The 23,467-nt window shown below is 47.7% G+C and overlaps 1 protein-coding gene across 1 annotated transcript; it reads left to right on the top strand.

Moving 5' to 3' along the window:
* Positions 1 to 21,525, top strand: LOC149357545 (uncharacterized). Its single transcript, XM_089576604.1, has 6 exons — positions 1 to 121; positions 1,510 to 4,547; positions 9,092 to 9,339; positions 19,289 to 19,448; positions 20,001 to 20,363; positions 21,416 to 21,525. Exons 3-6 carry the CDS (start codon positions 9,115 to 9,117, stop codon positions 21,523 to 21,525), a joined length of 858 nt encoding a protein of 285 aa, XP_089432730.1. The 5' UTR covers positions 1 to 121; positions 1,510 to 4,547; positions 9,092 to 9,114.
* Positions 21,526 to 23,467: the final 1,942 nt, after the last annotated feature.

Here is a 23,467-nt window from a genome sequence, read left to right as displayed (position 1 = left end):
GGTCATTTCGTTTGGACGTTTGGCAGCAAAGCGCGCTTGTGAATTTTTATTTCTTCAAGCTTTTTGAAGTTTGGTGGCGGCACGCGTGAGTCACCGAGGGGAACCAGAAGGCACTGCTTGCGTAAGTATACATTCTGTCCTTTTTTCCCTTTCATGTTAGTTGTCAGCTAATATTTACTTGTGAACTTGTCAAGAGTGAGGACAATGAGCACGCCTCGTGTGTCGCCCCTTTATCTAACTTGTCTGTAGGCATCTGTCAGCAGTTGTCTTTTGATTAACTCAGCGGCGCATTGCAAGGTGTAACTGCGTGTAAGGGTTGGGGTAATATGAAGTAACACACACGTACACAAAGGGAAGCGCTTCTAAATGTCGTGTGTGTTTGTGTGTTCCTTCATCAGGGTGAACGCACTATCCCGGCAAATCTTGTTGGCGCATTGCTTCTGAGAGGGTTTGTTTCTCACGGCTCATCGTACATTTATGTACGTGTTTAGATACGATCATGATCGCAATGACAGTCGTCACGTGGTTACGGCGCTCGGCAGCTGACTCGAAATACGCGGGTTCGATCCCGGCTGCGGCGGTCGAATTTCGATGGAGGCGAAATTCTAGAGGCCCGTGTACTGTGCGCGATATCAGTGCACTCTAAAGAACCCCAGGTGGTCGAAATTTCCGGAGCCGTTCTCTGCGGCGCCCCCCATGACCAACCAGTTGCCACGTGCGATGCCGTTGAGTGTTTTTCATCGCCAATTTTTGCTTTTGTGAGGCTAATCGCTTGGCTCAGGCATGCATGTCAGACGTCATAGAGTCGCAGCCTGCATGCCTTGTGCTTGATTGACAAATGCTTCCATGGCAGTGTTGACATTGTTGCGTTGCTAGTCTCCGTGCGATGAGAGAAATGTGACAAGGACAGGATGAATGAACACAATTCTTCTGTACTGCCAGAAGTAATGCTGCTCCTGCCAGGGATCGGTTACAGAAAAAAAATTGAGAGTACTTTTTATTTATGTGTGTCCCTTCCCGCTACTGAGAGACTTGTATTACAAAGTCTAGATCAGTGTGACTCTACATATAGCGAGTGCTAGTTTCGAGCTCGCTAATTGAACGCGCTTGTTTTCTCTCTTCCTCATTTGGTCAATCTTGCGTTTTACTGGTTTCTTTTTTCATCACTATGCTCCTGGTAGACTGCACTCAGTTTGATGTTCAATGCAGTGAAGTTGCACGCCACTATTGCTGGCTGTTATTTGGTTCACATGACAGCAGGCACAGAAATATTGTTTAAATAAGTCCCAAATTGCAGGCGCTCGTGACACTTGTAACTCTCAACTCATGAAAGTTCAGAAGTGCGTTGCGAAGTAGAATGAGATGGTTGTAAGAGTACCTGTCAGTTGTCATGGTAGTGTGAAGTTTTCGGCACCCAAACAGGCAAGTGCCAGTAGAGTATGGCACAGACAGTGTCTGGTAAAAATCCTTGTTTCCCCATTAATCTTTTGTCGTGTTTCCTCGGTGCAGCATGTCAAAACCATTCGCTGTGGTGAAGTTTCCTCTTGAGGATGACTGCCTTGCAGTCATTCCTGTCGGATGGCTCACAGAGACAAAAGAAGAGTGCTACTGGCCTGTGGCCAGGAGCTCGGAGGTGACGCGGCTCGCAAAAGCTGAGGCCGAGCCAGCTCTCGGAGGGGAGTGGATGCGTTGCCCAGTGGTCGTCGTTACCACTTGCTGTAAGTAGTCTTATTGCAGACATAATGATGGTAGCTTCATCAGCGATTGTAAAGGCCTCTTTGCTAGATTCTGTGAGTCTGCACCTCTGCATGGCTAAATTACGACTAAGAAGTCATGTTGATAGCCACCTCTTAGCCAGCTGTCAAAAAGAGGAGCAGAATGAACTGTTAGCTATTGCACTTGTAAGCTGATGAACTACTTCTGAAACTCATTAGTGCCTTGTTTTTGAAGACCTGTAGTTCCCAGAATTAGTGCTGCACTCAGTATGCTTAATAATATTTAGTACAGAAAGGTTTAGTATGGTAATTTTTTTTTTGCATTATGAAACATTGTTTTGGCACACAAAAAACACAGACGAGGAAAGAGCACACAATACAAATGCCAGACATCTATTGATGCTTTGCGTTGTGTGCTCTTTCCTCATCCATGTTTGTTGTGCACTGAGACAGTGTTTCATAATGCAAATTCAGAACCAACTCATCCAGCTGTTTACATTTAGTTCAGTTTGAATTGTAAGCCTGTCGCAGTGGCTGAGTGGTCCATGCTGCTGAGCCGAGGGCCCAGGTTACATCCTGTCTGTGGTGAAATGGAGCAGTGCAGAATGCGCTTGTGCTCTGTAATATCAGTGCATGTTAAACAACCCCATGTGGTCTAAATTAATCTGGAGTCTTCCGCTACGTCATTCTTCATAGCTTAAAGCTGTTAAATCCTAGAAATCAGAATCACACTTTTAATTGTAAATAAAACAATGCCTCTGCCACATGAGTGTTTCACAGGCTTGTCAGTGCACGTTGAAGAACTCCAGGTGGTGGAAATTATTTGGAGCCCTTCACTACGGCGTCCCTCATAGCCTGAGTCGCCTTTGGATGTTAACCGCCTTAAAACTAAAACACCATTTCTTATTTCTATTTAATGTAAGGTCGACATTGTGTTAGTTTTGATTGGGGATTTATGGTTGCATGCTTGCAACATCTGGGAAAAAAACTCCACCGTAGCTAATTGCACTTGCAGAGAAATAGAACGTGCTCAGACTTGGCATCAGCTTTTTACATTTGCCATGCTCTTAGATCAGCAGTGAATCTGCCAGTAACCATTTCGTGGCAAACTCTCTTACCCGCGTTAACAGTACTGCGAACAGGTTTCTATTCACATGACATATATTCCGCTCTCTGTTTTTGGTTTCGCCATGACAGTTTCTTTTGTGTCCTTAAATGTACCGTATTTTCCAGTGTATAAGACGCACCCGCCATATATGCAGGCTGTAATTGAAAAAGTTGGTATATAAGACGCACCCCAGTTTGCCCAGTTGGGCTAGTGAGGATCAATTAAACACGCTTGCCCGACCATCACGAAATTCACTGTACTTGTGAGAAATTCTTAAGCAACGCTAAGTGGTCGAAAAAGGCAACACTCACGCCATTCCTGCCCACGTTTTAGAAAAAAAAGAAAGAAAAACGAAAAAACTCTCCCATATGTCCATAAGAACATTTTATTTCTACTTAAAACCTTGGAAGTCTTCACCTTCGGATGCGCTATCAAAAAGTTCGCCCATTTCTGGTGGCAACGCGACTGAAATATTCTCTTCGCACTACGTACATGGAGCAAACAAAGTGGCAAAGGGTGGCTAAAATAAGAACGCCGGCTTGTCCTGGCTTGTCTTGACAATGGCGAGAAGCGTGATTGTCGTCATTTTTGGCATTTCACATTACTTTTGCTTGGGGCCTCCGAAACGGTGGTGTGTTTCTGATCCCGGAAGTCGTCATCCCCGTCGTTTCATGATAAAGTTCACCTAAAAAAAGTTGCGCACGGTGGTCCCTGTATTGGAGTATTAACCGTGTTACAACCGCATCATTGCTAGTGATATTTTTTCGGTAAAAAAAGCTTGAAAATGAACCTGAGTAATTTCTGAACTCTCTAATAAAAAAACGAAAAAATTCGCATATAAGACGCACCCTTGTATAGGACGCACCAGCAAGATTTTTGAAAAAAAAGCCGCGTCTTATACACCGGAAAATACGGTACCAATGCACCATGCTGGTGCATGAGAAATGTAATTATTGAAGTACTATAGACACACATTTAAAAAATTGAAAACTGATTTTTCAGGAAAGAAAGTGGTGCAGTAATTCTCTCGCATTTCGGTGGACATTCATAAGAGAAGGGATAAAGGAGGGAGTGTGAGAAGAAAGGAAGAAAGAGGTGCCGTAGCGCCCTGGGGTAACTTCAGCCGACTGGGGATCTTTAACATGTACTGACATCGCACAGCACACGGGCGCCTTTTCCATTTCGCCTCCAAATAAACGCGCCGCTGCAGTCGTATCACAACGTTCTTTTATGTGTCATAGGTATCTGCATGATGTGACATTGTTTGTCACGTCAACTACTTGTCATGGAGGTGTCGGTTTTGATGGGTTTTGAATTATGAAGTCTTTGTACAGCCTGTGATTGAAACCAAATTAAAATATCTTTTCGGCCAAAGGAAGTGTTACTATTGCCTGGGGGGCATCTCTATATAACCAGGAATTTGTTTCTGAACTTTGTAATTTTGTGTGTATTGTGTTTTAAAAAGATCACCTGTATGCAAAACAGCCTGGCCATGCAACTGTTCTGTCCCTTCTCCAAAAATATCCTGAAGTAGCATTTCTGCATTCAATTAGGATAGAAATGTGACGTTGTGGTTGTACACAGTAGTGTGTTCTGTACTTCCTGGATTTCCATCAATGACGCATGTTCATCTTGAGCCCCACTGAATTACGCTGGGGAGAGCGTGAACGAAAACAGTGCGCCACCCAGCGAGCTGGAGGAGTCGACAGCTGGGACTGTTGATGGTGAGATTTTCACTTTGTTTACTTTTGTGCAAAAAGAGAAATGCAAGCCAAACATGGGGACACAGTGAGAGGACAGAACAAATGCTGCTTGTCCCGTCTTTTCACTGTGTTCCTTTTAATTACACTCCTATTTTGTCTAGTATCAAGTGACACGACAAGATGTAGAAGCTAGATCTGGTTTGCCTTAAAGAAAAACAGAGCAAATTTTAAATTTCTCATTGTACCTGCTGCTGCCGAGCAGCAGTCAACAGGCCCAGAAAGATCTAGAGAATATACTTATTCAGGAAGATATTTGCACGGAGTTCTCCTCAGTGCCTCTTGCAATGGTGCTAGGAGCACATTTCTAGTTTCAAACTATGTGCTTTGAAAGGGGTCACTCTGAAAATCATCACATGTATTTCTCAAAAACGATTGTATTGAACTGAAGTGGTACTGGAATTTACAACCTAGTACTTCCATTGCTTTCTCCCCTTGCAATTCATAGTGGACTGGTTGTTGTGTGCCCTTCCCACGAGCTGTATGTTGTGCTTTTGTTGGGTTCTTTTGGATCCTGGCATTTCTGTTGCCTTTCTCTGCCTACATCACCACTAGGAAGCCACTCCTACAAATTGCACTCTACACAGTAGTCCCATGTTCTGTACATTTGTTTCCTTACCAGCATAATTTGGTCGCTTCCAGAGGCACACAGGTCAGCAAGGCCCATATTGTAATTTTTCATTGTCTTTCAAAGTATTTTAAAAGTTTAGAAATCGAAATAGAAAGTATTTATTTAGCATAAAAAAAGAAATACAAACACAGAACTTCAGGGACCCAACAAAATTTGTTTAAGGGTCCCGACCACTATAAGCTGTTACACATGATGTAGACGACAGCAACAAATAACAAATAAGGCAACTATATAGCAATAAGCACGTTACAGCAGTAGGCACTGAATACTAGTGAAAACATGAAATAAACATATTATAATTAGAAAAAAAAATACAAAAAAAGCACTAAAGAATGTACACTAGGTTGAGCTTAGTAGAAAATGTTTTAATTGTTTTTGAAAGGCATGAAGTGTAGGTGAAATTTGAATGTTATAATCAAGACTGTTCCACAAATGAGGACCCGTAAATTGCAACGTTTGCCGGCCATAATTTGTGTGTATGGTAGGAAGCAAGAGCCGATGTCTTGTAGTAGACGTGTTGGTGCGTAGTGAGCGATGAAGACGTACTGTAGTTAAATTGAGTGTGTTGTGAAATATCTGATAAATTAAGGAAGCGGTATTGTAAGTTACTAGGTCGTATACACTTAGGATACCAAGAACGGCAAATAATTCATCTAGATGAGTATGCTGAATGTTTTGCGCGACAATTCGAAGAGCTCTTTTTTGAAAAACATATAAGGGGGCGATGTGAGATGAATATGTGCATCCCCAAACAGATATACAGTAATTAATATGTGAATGGACAAAGGCGTAATAAAGGTTAACAAGTACATCAACGGGGAAAAAATTTCGGCATTTGGAAAGTGCATGCAGGCCGTATGAGGCTTTTTTAATCACTGAACGGACGTGTAAATCAAACTTGAGATAATTATCTATCACAATACCCAAAAATTTTGTGTTGTTAGCATGGTGAATAGGCCGGTTATTGTAAATTACTTCTGTATGCTGAGAAACAATTCTTCTGCCAGAGTGAAAAAGGATAAAGACGGTTTTATTAGGATTAAGGTTGATTGCATTCGCCATGCACCATTTATGTACATTTTGTAATTCTTTATTTACTTTTCTAATCAGGGCACTTTCATCGCGATCTGCTAATACTAAAGTCGTGTCATCAGCATATAATACAGTTTGGGCATAAGTTAATTGGGAAGGCAAGTCATTGATATAAAGTAAAAAAAATAAAGGTCCCAACACGGAGCCTTGGGGAACCCCGACATTAATCACCTTTGCACTCGACTGTGAATTTCCGAAGAAAACAACTTGATGACGGTCCTTTAGGTAACTTTCAATGAGTGTTAGGGGTGTGCCGTTGACGCCGTAACCAATTAACTTTTCTTTAAGAATACTGTGATTTAGAGAATCAAAGGCTTTGGCGAAATCGATAAATATGCCTGCTGCTAGGTAACCTGAATCAATAAACTTCCTAACTATGTCAACAAAGGTCGAAACGGCAGTTGTTGTGGAATATCCTTTTCTGAACCCAAATTGGTAGGGTGACAGAATACTATGTTTTTCTAGGTAGCTGTTAAGTCTTGCTGCTAACAGTTTTTCAGCGACCTTGCTGAAAAACGATAATATTGATATTGGCCTGTAATTCTGGATGTTATCTTTTTCTTTTGACTTGTATAATGGAAGAACTTTCGCTACTTTCATTTTTGCCGGAAAAACTCCTGTCGAGAAAATTAAATTGATAATATGGGCTAGCACTGGAGATATTATTTCTATCACTAGTTTAGCACTTTGGGCTGAAATGTTATCAATGCCACAAGAAGCATTACGCATGCCGGTTATTGCTGACTTTACCTCATCATGATCTGTGGGAAAAAGATAAAATGAGCGAGTTGGTCGAACGAGGCATGTGGCACGGGGTTCCGTGGGATTTACATTTTCTATTGATGAAAAGTAATCGCTAAAAGCTGCACAGATATCCTCTGGTGACGTATGCGTTGTGCCATTATATGCTACTTTATCAGGAAGTTGTTGCTTTCTTTCTCTGCCAAGGTATTTGTTCACGATGCTCCAGTTTTTCTTTGAATCCTTTCCATTAAAACGGACCTGATCACTGAAGTAAGCTTTTTTTGCAGCAAAGAGCACATTGTTTAAAATTCTTGAGTACTCAGAATACCGACGTCTTAATGATGCATTAAAGGGTTGTTTTTTTAGTTTCCTATACATATTGTATTTCTTTTTAATGCAAAGTAAGACCGAGTTCGATACCCAAGGATTTCGTGGGGTTTTGTGCTTAGCAGTAACAGAGTAAGAGGTGGTCGCAGACGTCATTGCTTCTGTGTAAAGTTCAACAAACTGGTTATAGCTGTCATTGGCGCAGCTAGATGAATATACAGACGACCAGTCAATAGCACATACATTATTTACAAACCGCGAGTGATTAAAAAATCTCCGATTATAATGCTTATTAGAAATTTTCAAATAGTTTGACATTGTAAACAGCACGGGATAATGATCAGTAATGTTTGCCTCTATAACGAAAGAACTACAAACAGGGACATTAGTTAACAAATGGTCAATAATTGTAGCACTGTGTTCTGTTACTCTCGTGGGTAAGTCAACAAGACACGTATACCCGTAACTAGTATAACAAGAAACATATTCATAACATGACGGACAATTGTTATTTGATACATCAATATTAAAATCACCCATAATGATTACAGCAGCATTATCATTTAGAAAAGAACAAAGTATGCGGTCAAAATCAGAACAAAACTCTTGGTATAGTGCTGAAGGCGATCGGTAGACCACACCAATAATAAGATTCTTAGCCATCTGTAAATGCGATTTTTCTATGCATACCCAAACACTTTCACAATTTTCTGTTAAGAAGTCAACATCATTCAGCCGTTTATAGCTTATATTTTCATCGATATACAACGCAACACCACCATGCGGAAAATTTGAATTAAGTTTGTTTTTGCGACATTGCGACATTGTTGGAAGTCAATGCAGTGCCTTGGATGCAGCGAAATGGGCTGAAAAAAATTAATTGCGATATCACAAAGCTCCCATAAAGGGTGCTGAAGGAGATAAGCAGCCAATAATAGTGGCATGCACTGAAGGAGGACCTCTTGCTTAGGAAAGAACTGAACAGCCTAACTGCCTTGTGGAGCCCATCAGCTGGCTCCTAGTCTTGTCTTGCCTGCAGCAAAATGGATGCGTGGTAAGCGATAAATGTGACCTTGTTTTATTTCTCAACGGTTTGGCACCTCCTGTGCCTAGCAAGAAACGTTTGGTCCACCTCTTTGTTGCATTTCGCTTGTCAGCTAAGGGCTATAATTCCATAAGGGCTATCTTTGTTGCAATTGTAATGCATTGATCCCTGCCAGCACTTGCAGTTAGAACAGATGTCTACCTCCAGCATTTTGGCCAATGTGGGTGTTGCCGTAAGCAGTACTTTCCAAATGGTGCAATGCTATATTAAGGGCACAGGCCTGCTCTGCTTTCTCGCTTCTATTAGCACATGCTTCTCATGACACTGGAAGAATCCATTTGCGACTAACTGCTGCCATCTCTGCCATGGCGCAATAGCAGTGGAAATGCCTAGGAAGCAATGTAAAAATTGGCGTAGCTCATAGACTGAGAAGTCCTTTACACAACAAGGCCGCAGCATCTGTGCTAGCTATCACACATAGAGCAGCTCCACTTGACCTAGGTGTTTGTCAGTGCATGGTGGCATTTATGGCATTTAAGTTAGGCTAGCAAGGAATAGAACATGAATTAGAAGTGCCCGGGAGGATAAAAATTAGTGGAAGTTTAGGAGAAAATGATATTATTGCGCCCAGGTTAACTCTGCTCTCACTGAAATTGTTGATTGCTTCAGTTTCAGCTACCCTGCTGAAGCTAATGCGCCTGGTGCTGGAGGTCCGACAGCAGCAGCGCGACTTAATGCAGCGGTTACAAAGGCTGGAGGATCACGTGCTTCTGCGGTCGGACCGGCAGCTGGAGCAGAGGACTCGGCCAGTGTCCCCCTCACCACCGCCTCCCACCCTTGCACTGCCCGCGTTCTCCCCCGAGGAGCTGGACACTGCGGAAGCTGCCGTCCAGGACGACAGCGTGGCTGCTGGACTGGTGATTTAATGTTTCTGATAATTCGTGTCTGGAAAAAATGAATGCCTACTAACGAATTGCATGCATAATGTAATTCCGAGGTTTGTGAAGAAATCTTGAGCTCCAAGAGTATTTGCATGCCGTGCTCTGTGAATAACATGCTCTTCATAGATATAATTCCTACTGTTGTGCTGGAGTGTGCTGTCACAGTGTGTTTTGTTAATGTAAATGTCTTTTTCATGAAAGTTGCTTGCTGATTTACACACTGGCTGTTTCAGGGAACATTTTCAGGAATTCCTAAGAATAGGGAGTTCAAAATATAAGAAATATTTGCAGGTAAACACGCACAGTTATAGCAGGCACTGTACTGCAAACTTTTTCTAATTATACAATTAACTGAAACCCAGTTATTAACTTTATAATTGTCGTGTCCGGTCGCTGTGTTGAATGCAGCGAAAGACGCACACGGTACTTTAAGACTTCATTTATTTAAAGCCGATGAGGGTGCGACCAGCGTCGACCGAGGCAGGAGCCGAACTGGCCGCCCGAAGAAAGGAGGGAGCGGAGAAGCGTCCACGGGAGGGAGTGGCTTCCCAAAACAGGAGGAGGATGCGGGGGCGCACCATGGGGGGGCATCTGGCGACAGCGTGCGACGAGGGGCAAGTGGTCGTTAGGAGGAGGATGCGAGTGGTCGTTAGGAGGAGGATGCGAGTGGTCGTTAGGAGGAGGATGCGGGGGCGCACACACACAAAAGCAATAAGGGGACACAACACTTCCTTCCCCCTTAGAAAGTTGCCTGGTATCGTGCAGGGGGTCGGCGCTCACGCGTGGAGGCGCGCTGGCTTTGTGCGCTCGGGGGAGAAACACTTGTAGGCTGGCTGTTGTTCGCTGTGTCTCCTAGGTCTGTCCTGGGCGAAGTCTCTTCTTCCGGGAAGAGGTGCCAGGCTATGTGGGAAGATGGTGCACGTGCTCTCTCCGCTGGCGGACAGCTCTCAGACGGCGTCGTAAATCTACGCAGCTGGTTGAGATGTCGGCGTGCTACTGTGCCATGTATGTTGACGAGCCAAGAGCGCAGGCCTATGCGTCTGACAATTGTAGCTTCCTCCCAGCGTGGCTTTTTCAGAAACTGTCGGGCGAGGACGCGCTGCCCCTCATTAAGCGTGCCGCAGCGCGGAATTGCTTTTTCTTCCCGGAACGTCTCTGCCTTTGGCTCGGGGAGGATGGCTGTGAGCTGGGTTCGCATTTCACGCTCGAACATCATTTTCGAGGGGGTCTCGCCTGTTGTGCTCTGAACCGTCGTGTGCTGCTTGAAGAGAAAGCGCGCAAGGCGGCGCTGCAGCGAGCCTGTCTGATCTCTTTCAAGGGCGCGTTTTAGCTCGGCTACGTAGCGCTCGGCTTGTCCGTTTGTCGCTGGGTGGTAGGGGGCCGATGTAACTGATGAGATCCCGTTGTCGCGATAAAACTTGAGGATCTCCGCAGACACAAACGGTGTTCCGTTGTCCGACACTACCTTGCGCGGCAGGCCGAACGTTGCAAATAGTGATCGGAGGTTGTCAATGACTGCTGCCGAAGTCGTCTGTCCCATTTGCCTTATCTCAAGCCACTTTGTGTAGGCATCTACGACCACAAGGAAAGTGCAGCCCTCAATTGGTCCTGCAAAATCAATGTGCAGTGTGTGCCATGGTGTGTCTGGCTTTTCCCATTCTGGGACAGGAGCTTTCGGCGGGGCGCTCCGGCTGCTCTGGCAAGGCTTGCATTCTCGCACCACTGTTTCGATGTCGTTGTCAATGCCAGGCCACCACATGTAGCTTCTGGCACACTTTTTCATTGCAACGATGCCCCGATGTCCGGCGTGGATGAGAGACATAGCTTGTGCGCGTAGTTCTCTCGGCATCACAACTCGGGACCCAAATATGATGCAGCCGCGATGGGTGCTCAACTCTGTAGCTCGCCTGCGGTAAGCGTCGAAGTTGTCCCCTTTGAGTTTATGCACGTTGCCTTGTTGAACAGCTGTGTAAACTAGCCGGAGAGCTGCGCACTTCTGCGTAGATGCTGCAACTGTGCCTGCTGTAAGCGGAGGTTCTGGCAGTGCTTCGAACATCAGAACGTCTCCTGGTGGAAATGGTTCGTCAACAGTTGCGTCTAGTGGCAGACGGCTTAGCGCATCGGCGTTTTGATGTTTACTCCCATTGCGGTAGACCAGAGCGTAGTCGTACGCTGAGAGTTTGATGCACCAACGTGTCATTCGCGGAGACAAAGTTGGTGGCATAGGCCTTTGTGGTCCCAGAATGCCCAATAGCGGTCGGTGAACGGTTATAAAGGTCACCTTCCGGCCGGCAATGTACTGGTGAAAATGTGTCGCCGCGTAGACGATGGCTAGCCCTTCTTTGTCAAGTTGCGCGTAGTTGCGTTCTGCTTGCGACAACGTACGTGAGGCGAAGGCGATGGGAGCTTCCCTTCCTTGCTCGTCAGTTTACGATAGAACCGCGCCGACTCCGTACGGTGATGCGTCGCAAGCCAAAAGCAGAGGCTTCCTTTCGTCGTAGTGGCGGAGGACTGTACATCTTCGAATCAGGTCTTTCAGGGCATCGAATGACTGCTGATGGCGTGGCGACCATGTCCATGTCACATCTTTCCGAAGGAGTTGGTATAAGTCGTTGGCCACGGTAGCTCTTTGTTCCAAGAACCGGTCGTAGAACGTCAAGAGTCCGAGAAAAGCCTGTAGCTCCTGCTTGTTTGTTGGAGCTCGTGCTTCTGTGATCGCTCGCACTTTGTCCTCGGTAGGGTGAATGCCTTCCGCATCAATTCGGTGTCCCAGAAATTGCACCTCTGGCACCGCAAAACAGCACTTCGATTTGCTTATGCACAAATTAGCGTTTGCTAGCCTTTCGAGAACGAGCTCTAGGCGCACTGCATGCTCTTCAGTGGAAGTGCCACTGATGATGACATCGTCAAGGTAGACACAAACTCCTGGGATGCCCTGAAGCACTGTCTCCATGAATTTTTGAAATATGGCCGGGGCTGCAGCTACGCCAAAAGGCAGTCGCTTGACTTTGTACAAGCCTTTCAGTGTGTTAATTGCCAATAATTCAGCAGTTGACTCGCTCACCTTCACTTGCTGATACGCCTGGGTGAGGTCCAATGTGCTGAAGACTCTTGCGCCACGTAGTACACTGAATACTTCTTCAGGTGTCGGTAGCGGGTAAGAGGACGCTTTAGTCGCAAGATTGACGGTGCTCCGGAAGTCTCCGCAGAGGCGTATGGTTCCGTTCTTCTTGCGAACTACGACAAGTGGTATGGCCCATTCTGAATGCTGCGTCGGCTCGATGACACCTTGCTGCTCCAGTTTGTCCAACTCTTTTTCAACTGAATCTCGGAGAGCAAACGGCACCGGCCTGGCCTTCAGAAATTTGGGTTGCGCGTTGTCCAACAACTCCAGTGTGACCGGGGGCCCTTCGTTTCCTGGAATCTCTTCCGAGAATACTCTTTCGTATTTCTCTTGCAGTTGCTCAACCATGTTCTGGCTCGGCGTCTGGTGTATGCCGCATATCATCACGCCTAGTGGAGAAAACCAGTTTCTCCCTAGAAGGCTTGATCCTGTGCCCTTCACAACAAGCAGAGGTAGCGTATGGGTCTGGCCGTTGTAGTTAACCTGCACGTTGGCAGAGCCCAATAGTGGCAGATTCTGTCCTGACCACGTTCGCAGGTGCGTGTCGTCTTGTTGCAGGGCGGGTGCGTCAGATGGCCATGAAGTTCGGAACGTGTCCTCACTGATCAGAGTACAGGCTGCGCCGGAGTCCACCTCGAACTTAATCAGCTGGTGATGTACGCTTACTTCTGTAAAAATCTTCGGTCGCGTGCCGAGATTCATGGTGTTCAGGTCGTACAACACAGATGGTGTTGCTGATGTTGCTCCATGGAGATCAGATAGCGGCGTATTCTCTGAGGCGTTGACGCTGTGATTAGGCTGGGAAGGTGACTTTATCTTGGCAAGTCTCCGTTTCGTAATGCATGCTCTTTCGATATGCCCTCGCTTGTGGCAAAAATTACACGTGGCTGACTGGAATCGACATCCCTGGGGGTTGTGTTGGTCGTCACACCGCCAGCAGCGTTGTGCCTTTTTGACCGATTTTACAACAACAGAAGGCTTGCGCACCTGGTTGCTTGTCTGGTGTACCGGCTCGGTGTTCCGGCGAATCCCTCTCTGCTGGTGACCGGCGCTCTCCGCTCGAACGGCGATGTCGTAAGCTTTGCTGAATGTGAGGTCCTTCTCAGCGAACAGGCGCTGCTGCAGTGACTCGTCACTCAGTCCGCACACAAATCTGTCGCGTAACATCACGTCCAAGGGAAGCATGGTGGTGTTAGCAGAAGAAGCTGCGTCTCCCTCCTGCCCGGTAGCTGTTGTCGACAGCGTTCCAAAATTGCAGTCGGCAGCGAGCTTCTTGAGCGCGGCTACGTAGGCGCTCACAGTTTCTCCTCCCAGTTGATCTCGTCGTTGGAAGCGAGCCCGGCTGTAGACCTCGGATGGCCTTGGGTCGTAGTGCTTTTGCAGCGCTTTTACGATGTCGTCGTAAGACACTGCCGCTGGTGTGCTTGGCTGAATAAGGGCGCAGACAGTATCGTAGGTCTGCTCCCCGCACAGCGTCAGCAGGTTGGCCCTCTTCAAGGCTGGGTCTGTGATGTTGTTAGCTTCAAAGTAGAACTGAAGGCGTCCAACCCACGATGACCACGATGAGCCGTTGAACTCTGGTATCTGATTGGGAAACCCTCGCGTAGCCATGGCTTGTCAATAGCGTTGCGTAGCGCGGGTCGAATCCACTTTCTCGTCGCCACTGTCGTGTCCGGTCGCTGTGTTGAATGCAGCGAAAGACGCACACGGTACTTTAAGACTTCGTTTATTTAAAGCCGATGAGGGTGCGACCAGCGTCGACCGAGGCAGGAGCCGAACTGGCCGCCCGAAGAAAGGAGGGAGCGGAGAAGCGTCCACGGGAGGGAGTGGCTTCCCAAAACAGGAGGAGGATGCGGGGGCGCACCATGGGGGGGCATCTGGCGACAGCGTGCGACGAGGGGCAAGTGGTCGTTAGGAGGAGGATGCGAGTGGTCGTTAGGAGGAGGATGCGAGTGGTCGTTAGGAGGAGGATGCGGGGGCGCACACACACAAACGCAATAAGGGGACACAACAATAATTGACGCAGTTCAGTGGTTAGTGCCAGTGGGGAGTACGAAGCCATGAACGTCGCCATATCTTTTTTAAAGGAAAGAAAAGCATTTTTTGTAGAAATTCAGGAATTGAGACATTTTTTCCACACGAAACCGAAAATTAGCGCAAGAGGCGCACATGAAGTTCAGTGAAGATGGCGACGTCTGCTGATGACGTGTTGCAGGGCCTACGGTACCAAACTTTAACTGTGTGCTCTACTTTGGTGTGTTGTGTACCTTATTTCGCTCCATTGCTCTAAAAAATAACCCTGCACTTGGCAATGACTATCCTTTTCTTTGCAACAAGATGTGGTGTGAAACCATGTATATGAGATGGCACAGTACCGCTTGCAGTTCGAACTGGGCACCGTAGCCACTTCAGCACGTCATCTGCGCTCAATTTCAATTTTGCTTGGAAAAACTAGAATTTCTCAGGTTGCAAGGCTTTTGGAAATCAGTTTTTTGTTTCAAAGGCTGACATTCCCTTGCCTTGTATATCACTTCGAACTCCCCTTTGGCAGTAACCATTGAACTGTGTTAATTAAAAAGTTCATAAGCGAGTTTTTAATTACCTGTATAATTAGGATGCGGTAAATTATGTCCACCACTGCTGAGAGATCGTTCCTCCAAAAAAAAATTGTTTTCCCATATCGAACTTGCGCTTCTTTAGGAATTTTTGAGAGTGTTCACTGGAACGCCCTGTCGATTCCTTGTGTGGTGAGATTTACTGTTGGAAGCAAAAGTGGTATGCAATGCCCAGCCGGTAGCAGAGCTTGCAAAAACTGCATCACGTGTCGGGACAGCTGTTAGGGGACTCTCTTTATCTGCTCTTTGGCTCCTATCAATTTGTTGGGCTCAGTAGCAGTGCTGAACATGAGGCACTCGCAATATTGCTTACGGCAAGTGCCAGTTGTCACGTCATGTTTCAGCCACGCAGTGCAAAGAAAATGCCACCTGCGAGACTGCTGTCGCATCAGAGCGTTTAGGCGAGAAGGAGCGCTAAACAGCAAACCGAGCTACTGATGCTGGTTCTGTGCGAACCATTGCACCTGTCACATCTTGTAGTAGCTTGCTACAGTCGATCCCGGATATATCGAACTCGAAGGGGATCGCGAAAAAGTTCGATATATCAATAATTCGAAATATAAAATATGCCTATTAGACGCTTATTTTAAAATTGCGCAAATCTCGGACAATTTCCTGGGATCGCAGCAAGCGGGAACTTACCGATTTTCCTCTCCTAAAGTCCACAAAAACGAAAGCACAACTCCACGACCAGCGTGCTTTATTTCGCAAGAAAAAAGTCAGTGAGCTTTGCTTGACTCTTCCTCTGCACCATGCAGTTCATTAAGCTGTCCTCAAGCTTGTTGAGAGTATCCAAATGAGAAAGTCCAGTTCCTTCCATTGCACCACAACAACGACGAATTACGCTGAATGCGGATGCAAGTTCAGCCGCAGTGCAGGGCGGCTGGGCCTCTTCGCCACGATCTTCGTCACTGCTCGGGTCCGCTTCCTCGATATCGATGATGTCAGCCACGATGTCAGCATCAGCAAGATCCGCAACGGCTTGCACGTCGTCGTCAACACTGACAAAATCTTGCGCTGTTACGCCGTCTGGGACGACACCTGCAAACGCCGACAGCTCACAAAATTCGCTATCCAGGCATCCAGCGCCGTCGTCTTCTGTGTCTAGACATCTGTCGTCTGAATCCACCACAAACCCGGCTTTGCGAAACCAGTTAACAATCGTGTTCTGCGTCACGTCATTCCAAGCGCCAGCCAGCATCTGTATGGCTCCTAGGAGGTCCAACTTGAGTTCTATATTCAACCGAAGGTTGATTAGGAGCCTTCGCACCAGTCGCCATCTGTACCCAACCTTAAATGCCTTCACTATGCCCTGATCGAGAGGTTGAAGTTTCGCAGTTGTATTTGGCGGCAGAAATTTGATGGTGATCTGCTTCAACTGGCAGACGACATGATGGGCAGAGCAGTTGTCAAGAAGAAGACAAACCTTGCGGCCCGACTTCTGCAGCTCGGAATCCCACGTTTGAAGCCACTCGGTGAAAAGATCGCGTGTCATCCAAGCCTTCTTATTAAATGCGTACCGAACCGGGAGGCCTTTCGTGTTTTTAAAACAGCGTGGTGACCGGCTTTTGCCGATAACCAGTGGCCGCAGTTTGCATGACCCATCCATATTTGCCGCGAGCAAAATCGACACGCGCACTTTGCTGTACTTCCCGCCATGGCATGCGCTGCCCTTCAGGTGGAGAGTCTTATTTGGCAGCATTTGCCAAAACAATGCTGTCTCATCTGCGTTGAATATTTGCGACGGCGAACAGCTCTCGCAAATCTCTAGCCACTCTTCGGACAGCCACTTCTCCGTGACAATGCTGCTGGTCGCCTCGCTTTCACCCGAGAGTGTCTTTCCGACGATGCTGTAGCGATTCTTAAAACGCTGCTGCCAACCAGTGCCACCAGTGAAGCTCTCTTCTCCGAGGGCTACAGCGAACCATTTCGCTTTTTCCATGAGCATCGGGCCGTCAACAGGGATGTTTCTGGCACGTGTCTCTAAGAACCAGGCGTACAAAGCTTTCTCGACCTTGTCGTAGGTCGGAGCACGCATACGACACGCTCCAGGACGACTGGATTGCGCTGCCTTCAACTTCACGTCGGCTTTGTTCTTCAGGATTGTACTGAGCGTGTTGCGAGGAATTCTGAACGCATCGGCGACCAACGACTTTTTCTCGCCGGCTTCCACCCGTCGAATGATATCCGCCTTTGTTGTCAAGTCCAAATTCTTGCGTTTTTTCGCGTTCATGGCTCCCGAACACGAACCAAAGCGAAAAGAAAACGCACAGCACCGCACAAGTCACAAGTGAACTCACACTGGCCTCGCGAACAAAGCGAAAAGAACGACGACCGCACAGCAATCAGAACCACACCAGTCACGTGCGAATCAACACCGACAGCAGTAACAGCCAAAATGGCTTAAACGTTGCCGCGGGTTAGCTCACATCGCTTGCTAGCTTCGGCGACGACAGCGGAGTCAGCCAACCAGCATGCAGAAATTAGGCGTCTGCGGGCCTGCGGCCAGCACGGTTTCCCTCTTCCCAGCTCCTTAACATGGCCCTCTGGCCATTCCCATTTCCTTTCACACCCCCAACAAAGTTCCCATCACGTGACTCAGAGCGCAGCTGTCCAAGGCCAGCGCCGCGTGAACTTTTATTTGGAGAAGCCCATTTGCAGGAGCGCGCGCTGGTGAAAGAAGCCCACTTCCAGGGTGGCACATACTGGGAGAAGCGCACTTGCGGGGGTGCGGCATAGCACGGAGTTCGATATATCAAATATAGGGTGCACGGGAGTTCGATAAACGTAAACAAATTTGCTATACTTTTGCATGAGATTCCCAAGGGGTTTCTATATCTGTTCGATATAGGCAATAATTCGATATAACCGGGTTCTATATATCCGGGATGGACTGTATTTGGCGGTGCAGTCACAGGCTTTTTTGGGGCAGTTGCTCTCAGATGGTGTCACTCGATGTCATTCGATGTAGTTTTCCAGAGCTCTGCCGGTGGCCGGTCGTTGCATAACAGACTTGGTTCCAACAAATTTTTTTTCTCAGTCAAATATTTCTGTGATTACATTATTGTTTTACATCGATCAACAGCAAAAAAAATCCCCTATGCTTTTGTTGCCTGTGACTGCCTTTCTTCGTATGTGTCTCATAACGAGCCCCTCATTTTCCTTACATTTGTCATTTATTGTTGTGCTGTTTTAATTTAGTTCAGCAGTGGACTTTGTAGCTAACATTAAGGATGTTGTAAGGTCTGTTTTACAGGAAGCTGAGCTTTCGGTTAATACACTGTTGCATGAACTGCTGTGAACACAGCTGGAAGTTGGTCCTCTCTCAGCGCGTCTTTAATTTCGGCTAGGTTTCCCAAATAATGGGGCAGCTTTAACCCACCTCTTCCCTGTTTTTTGCTCACATTATGCACATATCATTACTTAATCTGCTGCCAAAAACAAGCAACATCGTTTAATTAAATGTGGTTGCTAAGCACGCAGCTTTACTCAGGTGCTTGGGTATTTAAATAAGCGCCCTTTGTATAGCATTAATTAGACTGCTCAATTTCAGGGTAGTGAGCCTCGCCATGGTGGCTCAGTGGTTAGGGCACTCGACTGCTGAACCCAAAGACTCAGGTTCAAACCCAGCCGTGATGGCCAGTTTTCCATGGAGGCGAAAAGCAAGGCGCCCGTGTGCAGTGTGATGTCAGTGGCGCATGTTAAAGACCCCACGTGGTCGAAACTTCTGGAGCCCTCCACTATGGTGTCCCTCATCATAGCCTGAGTCACTTTGGAACTTTAAGTTCTACAAACCAAATCAATTTTAGCGTAACGGCTGTGCAGAGAAAACACATCCAGCACATAGATATCTGCAAAAAGCATTATAGTTATAATATAATAATGTCCAAGATGCAAAGCATAATGGGTAGGAGTTGGCCACCTTTGCTTAATTGCTAAAGTTTCCCTGCTCTTAGTAAACTGGGAAAAAAAAGAATGTCCATATTGGTGGTGGTGCTTTCTGCTGGTAGCAACTAGTCAAGCTATTGTATCATACAGAAATTATGCATTATGATTGTAGGTACTCGCATGGGCTGTTGACAGGTAGTCACACAATTGTCTTAGCTATTCGATTCTGCTAAACTAAATGAAATTATAATTGATGTTTGTGCCTAATAGCTTGTGCACCTGTGGTGTTTCTTTTCAGCGAAAGCAGCTGGTCCACCTGGGGGCCAAGGGCCTGAGGGAGGTGGGCTCCAACATAATGACCGCCATCATGGGGGTGGCTGTACAGAGGATGTACAGCCTCCATGGCCGCAAGGGCAAGTGGTCATTTATTGCCCTGAAGTTATGCAAGGTGGCAACAGGTATGTTGTTGCAGTAGCTTTTAACTGAATTTTAAAAGATGAGTGGAAGAACATGCACTAGGTTCTGCTGCGCTTTGTTTTCTTTTCTTCTTTTCAGTTGATACTTTACCAGTTTTCTTTTTCATTACAGGTGAATATTTTGTTACTGTTTTTATGGGGGTAGTCATCTGCAGTTTTCTTCTATGTGCATCTGAAGATATATGAGTCAGCAGATGCCTTTCAAAGAGAGCCCTCCCACCAGTCACATCCATCTCTTGTCATGGATCGTAATTGTGCCTTCTTTCTGCCAGCCATTTGTGCTCCCATATGTTAGTAGTGCAAAGTGGTCGACCGTGATGTCGCAGCAGCTTCATACAGTTGGTTAGAAGAGCTTTCAGGTGGGTTTTCTCCTCAAGTTGTATTTGGATACTGTAGTCCTTTCATTTTGGCACGCACTTTGAGTTAACTTGTACTTGTGGCCTTTTCTGTTTTCTCTGTTGCTGAAATAATCTTGATTTCTGTGAACGAGCAAACTTTTTCTGCTGGCCTAAAATGAACGCTTATCTTATGCAGATGCCATCTGTGAGAAGACGGGGGCGGATGTGGTGGAAGCGCAGGGGTTTATTAGGAAGTGGTTGCCAGGTTCGGTGGACCGTGGCGGCGGACGCAAAAGGCGTTTTGCCGAAGCGTTTCTGCCAGGTACCGCTGCCGGCCTGGCAACCACTGTGAGCCCCTGTGCTTCAGCCCCCAGCACAGTGCCCTCCCTTCCCCAAGCGGCCCCCACCTCCCAGAATTCCTCCTCCCGCGCGGCCCTGGCTCCCTCCCAAGGTCCCGCCTCCTGCGCAGCCCTCGCTGCCTCGCAGGACTCGCTCAACCGCGCGTCCCCAGCCACGGTGCCTAATTATTTAATAAATTGTTTCTCAGTTGGATTCTTTCGTTGCCTCATTTTGTTGTGCATGTGTGTAGAAGAGATGATTGCAGCTTTGCAATGCCAAAACCCATGGCTTTCCCAATGCGAACATTAACTGGAATGTGAATATTCGCTGAACTGGAAATGCAATGGCATAAACTTCGGGCAAGCGTTAGCAGAAAGGCTGAACAGTGGCCTAATTGTGGTATGTCAAGCCGGTGTTGGTAGAGCGGCTGAAAGTGGGTACAATAGCGGCATGAATGTCGGTTCAGTGTTGGTAGAGCGGCTGAACAGTGGTCTGATAGTGGCATGAATGTCGGTTCAGTGTTGGTAGAGCGGCTGAAAGTGGGTACAATAGCGGCATGAATGTCGGTTCAGTGTTGGTAGAGCGGCTGAAAGTGGGTACAATAGCGGCATGAATGTCGGTTCAGTGTTGGTAGAGCGGCTGAACAGTGGTCTGATAGTGGAATGAATGTCGGTTCAGTGTTGGTAGTTAGATAGGTCCAGTCTTGGCCCGAACATCAGGCCAAGGTTGGAAAAAGTAACTTTTTGCCCTAATGCCGACGTCGGTACGACTTTCGAGCCGGTTTTGACCAGCATTATGCCAGCGTCGGTCCATTGTTGGTGTGCTGCTTGGCTGCATCACAGCGGCGCGTTGTTGTTCTCGAACCGAACGCAGCGCTTCTCGACGCGAGATGGGCTGCTTAGCTGTGGCAAGGATGCTTGCCACTTTCTGTTCTTCTTGCCATCGTGGGTAACGAGGTTCGGTGCAACAGTGGCGTCCGTTGCAGTTCACACAGTGCGGTTCAGGCGCATCGCAGTCTTTGGTTGCGTGAGGTCCAATGCAGCGGAGGCAGCGCGCGGGCGACGTGCATGCTGCAGTTTTGTATCCGAGAGCAGCACACTTGTTGCACTGCACGGGTCGTGGAAGGCAGGCTCGCACTGGCCGTCGCAGTTTATATAGGGCCACCTCTTCTGGGGGGGCGGGGGGGGGAGGTCACTCCTGCGAAACGTACGACGAGATTTCGTCCGCTGCGCGTGCATCCGAGAACAGGTGCGCGACTTTTGATATTGGCAGCAAATTCTTCTGCCGAGATCTCGGCGTCAACACCGCAGATGATGCCGGCGCACGAGTTCGTACGCGCTTCGCGGGCGCGAACACGCACTCCACAAACTGTGTCAGCCTAATGGAGAGGCTGTGGGAGCAATCAGCTGTGGGAGCAATGTGCACCGCGACAACATTGCGGCGGTGGTTGACTCGAGCTGCCTTCACTCCTGGCAGCTTGGGGAGTTCTGCAGCGATGGCATCTTTCGATGCAGCAAGAAAGTTTGCTTTGGAACCTACAGGTCTGTAGAGCACTGCCTCACCGCGGCCGCGATCATAGCGGAGTGACTCGGGCGCCGAAAAACGAGCAGACAGGCCAGGCTTTGTCGGAGCGCGCATCGAGTTTCGGATAGCAGACGACGCTGCCGGGCGTTGCCCCTTGCGACTTCTTGTTGAGGTTCTTGGTGATAGTGAGTTAGAAAAGGGGAACACGGCGCATTCAACTGTCTCCTCTGGGAGGGAATCACCGCCGTTGCGCCGTGTTTGGGGAAGTTGGAGTGAAAGGATAGTGATGAAAAGGGTCTGGGTGAATAGAAATGGAGGCAAGTCAAGGACAAAATTTCGGCCAAAAGGCGGAAAGAAAGAAATATGCTCGAATCGAGAATTCACGGGTCAGGCGCGGATCCGTGGGAGGCGCAGTCGCGGATTCGCGGAGGAGCGGGCCAATGGGAGAGGGAGCGCTCGAAATTGAGGGCTGCGGACACCAACCGACGTGGACGGGACCTCCTAACAGCCGCTCTCCAGTGCAATTTAAACATTATAAACACTGGAAGCCCCACTCGTGTGCACAGAGTGGGCCAACATAGTGCCATAGACTTAACTCTTACTTCGGGAAGGTGCTCCTACCAATGGAAGTGCGAACCGGACACTCAAGGCACCGATTCACCTTCCTATAGTTCTCGACCCCTCATACTGCGCTCGTCCAGCAATTCGCATCTACAACCTTGTGAAGTGGGATGTTTTTCGTGGTCTGTGCAGTGCTCCGCATCCTGCCACTACAGACATTTTTACTCACGTTGCTTCATGCGCGCGTGCGGCAACCGTGCGCTGTACGGCTTCAGTGGGCACACCGGCGCCAGATTTAAAACTACTAAATCTACGAGCAGCACCACGTGTAGCACAGCGCAGAGCTTTACACACCCAAAAGCCTGAACATTCGACATTGTACAACAGGTTAGATGCTGCCTGCCGTCGTCACGCCATTCGCTGCCGCAGACGAGGCTGGGCCCACCTGTGTACCGCCCTGAATGACACCCGCAGACCCGGACGGGCTTGGAAAATTCTCCATGCCATGCTCAACCCTTCTGTTCCTCGTTGTCCTGCCATGGCTATCGCCATCGCTCGTGGCCTCAGCGTGAATGCTCTGGCCGAAGCCATGGCAGACCACTTCGCAACAACCAGCAGTGCGTCGCACAATATAGTTTTTCCAAGCGTACCCCTCCCGGCTGTCACCGGCCGAACTGCGAGCGTCATCGACGAATTGTGCAGTGCAGAAATCGCTCCTCATGAACTCAATAATGCCCTTGAACGACGTCGAAAGTGCAACCGTAGTGCTCCAGGAGCCGACGGCATAACCTATCAATTGCTGCTCAACGTTGACAGACAACAACGACCAGCTCTGCTCGCAGCTTTCAACGAGTATAGAACACCGGCATCATTCCTGTGGAGTGGCGAAAAGCGCTCGTCGTACCCATTCTGAAAAAAGGAAAACCCGCTGGAGCACTGACATCTTACCATCCTGTTTCCCTTACATCCGCTGCGGGAAAAACTCTCGAAGCGCGACGGACGCGACTTGCTTGCTGCTTTTCTTTTCTTTTTCAACGCAGTAAAGGCGGCGCGACAAGCGCAGCCGATGGGCGCACACTTGGAGGCACCCTAAGCCGATGAAGGAAGTTGATTGCTGGGGGCAAGTTGTATTGCAGAAAACATTTTCTGAAGGAAGCGTTTTAGCTTACATAAAATTCCAATTAGTGTTAAGGAACAAGGGGGGCATAACTTTTGTTTTCTTACTATTTTTGTTTGGAG

The sequence above is a fragment of the Amblyomma mixtum genome, chromosome 3 (assembly GCF_055824585.1).
Source record: "Amblyomma mixtum isolate Tamu chromosome 3, ASM5582458v1, whole genome shotgun sequence".
Lineage (NCBI taxonomy): Eukaryota > Metazoa > Arthropoda > Arachnida > Ixodida > Ixodidae > Amblyomma > Amblyomma mixtum.
This window is presented reverse-complemented; position numbering and strand designations above follow the sequence as displayed.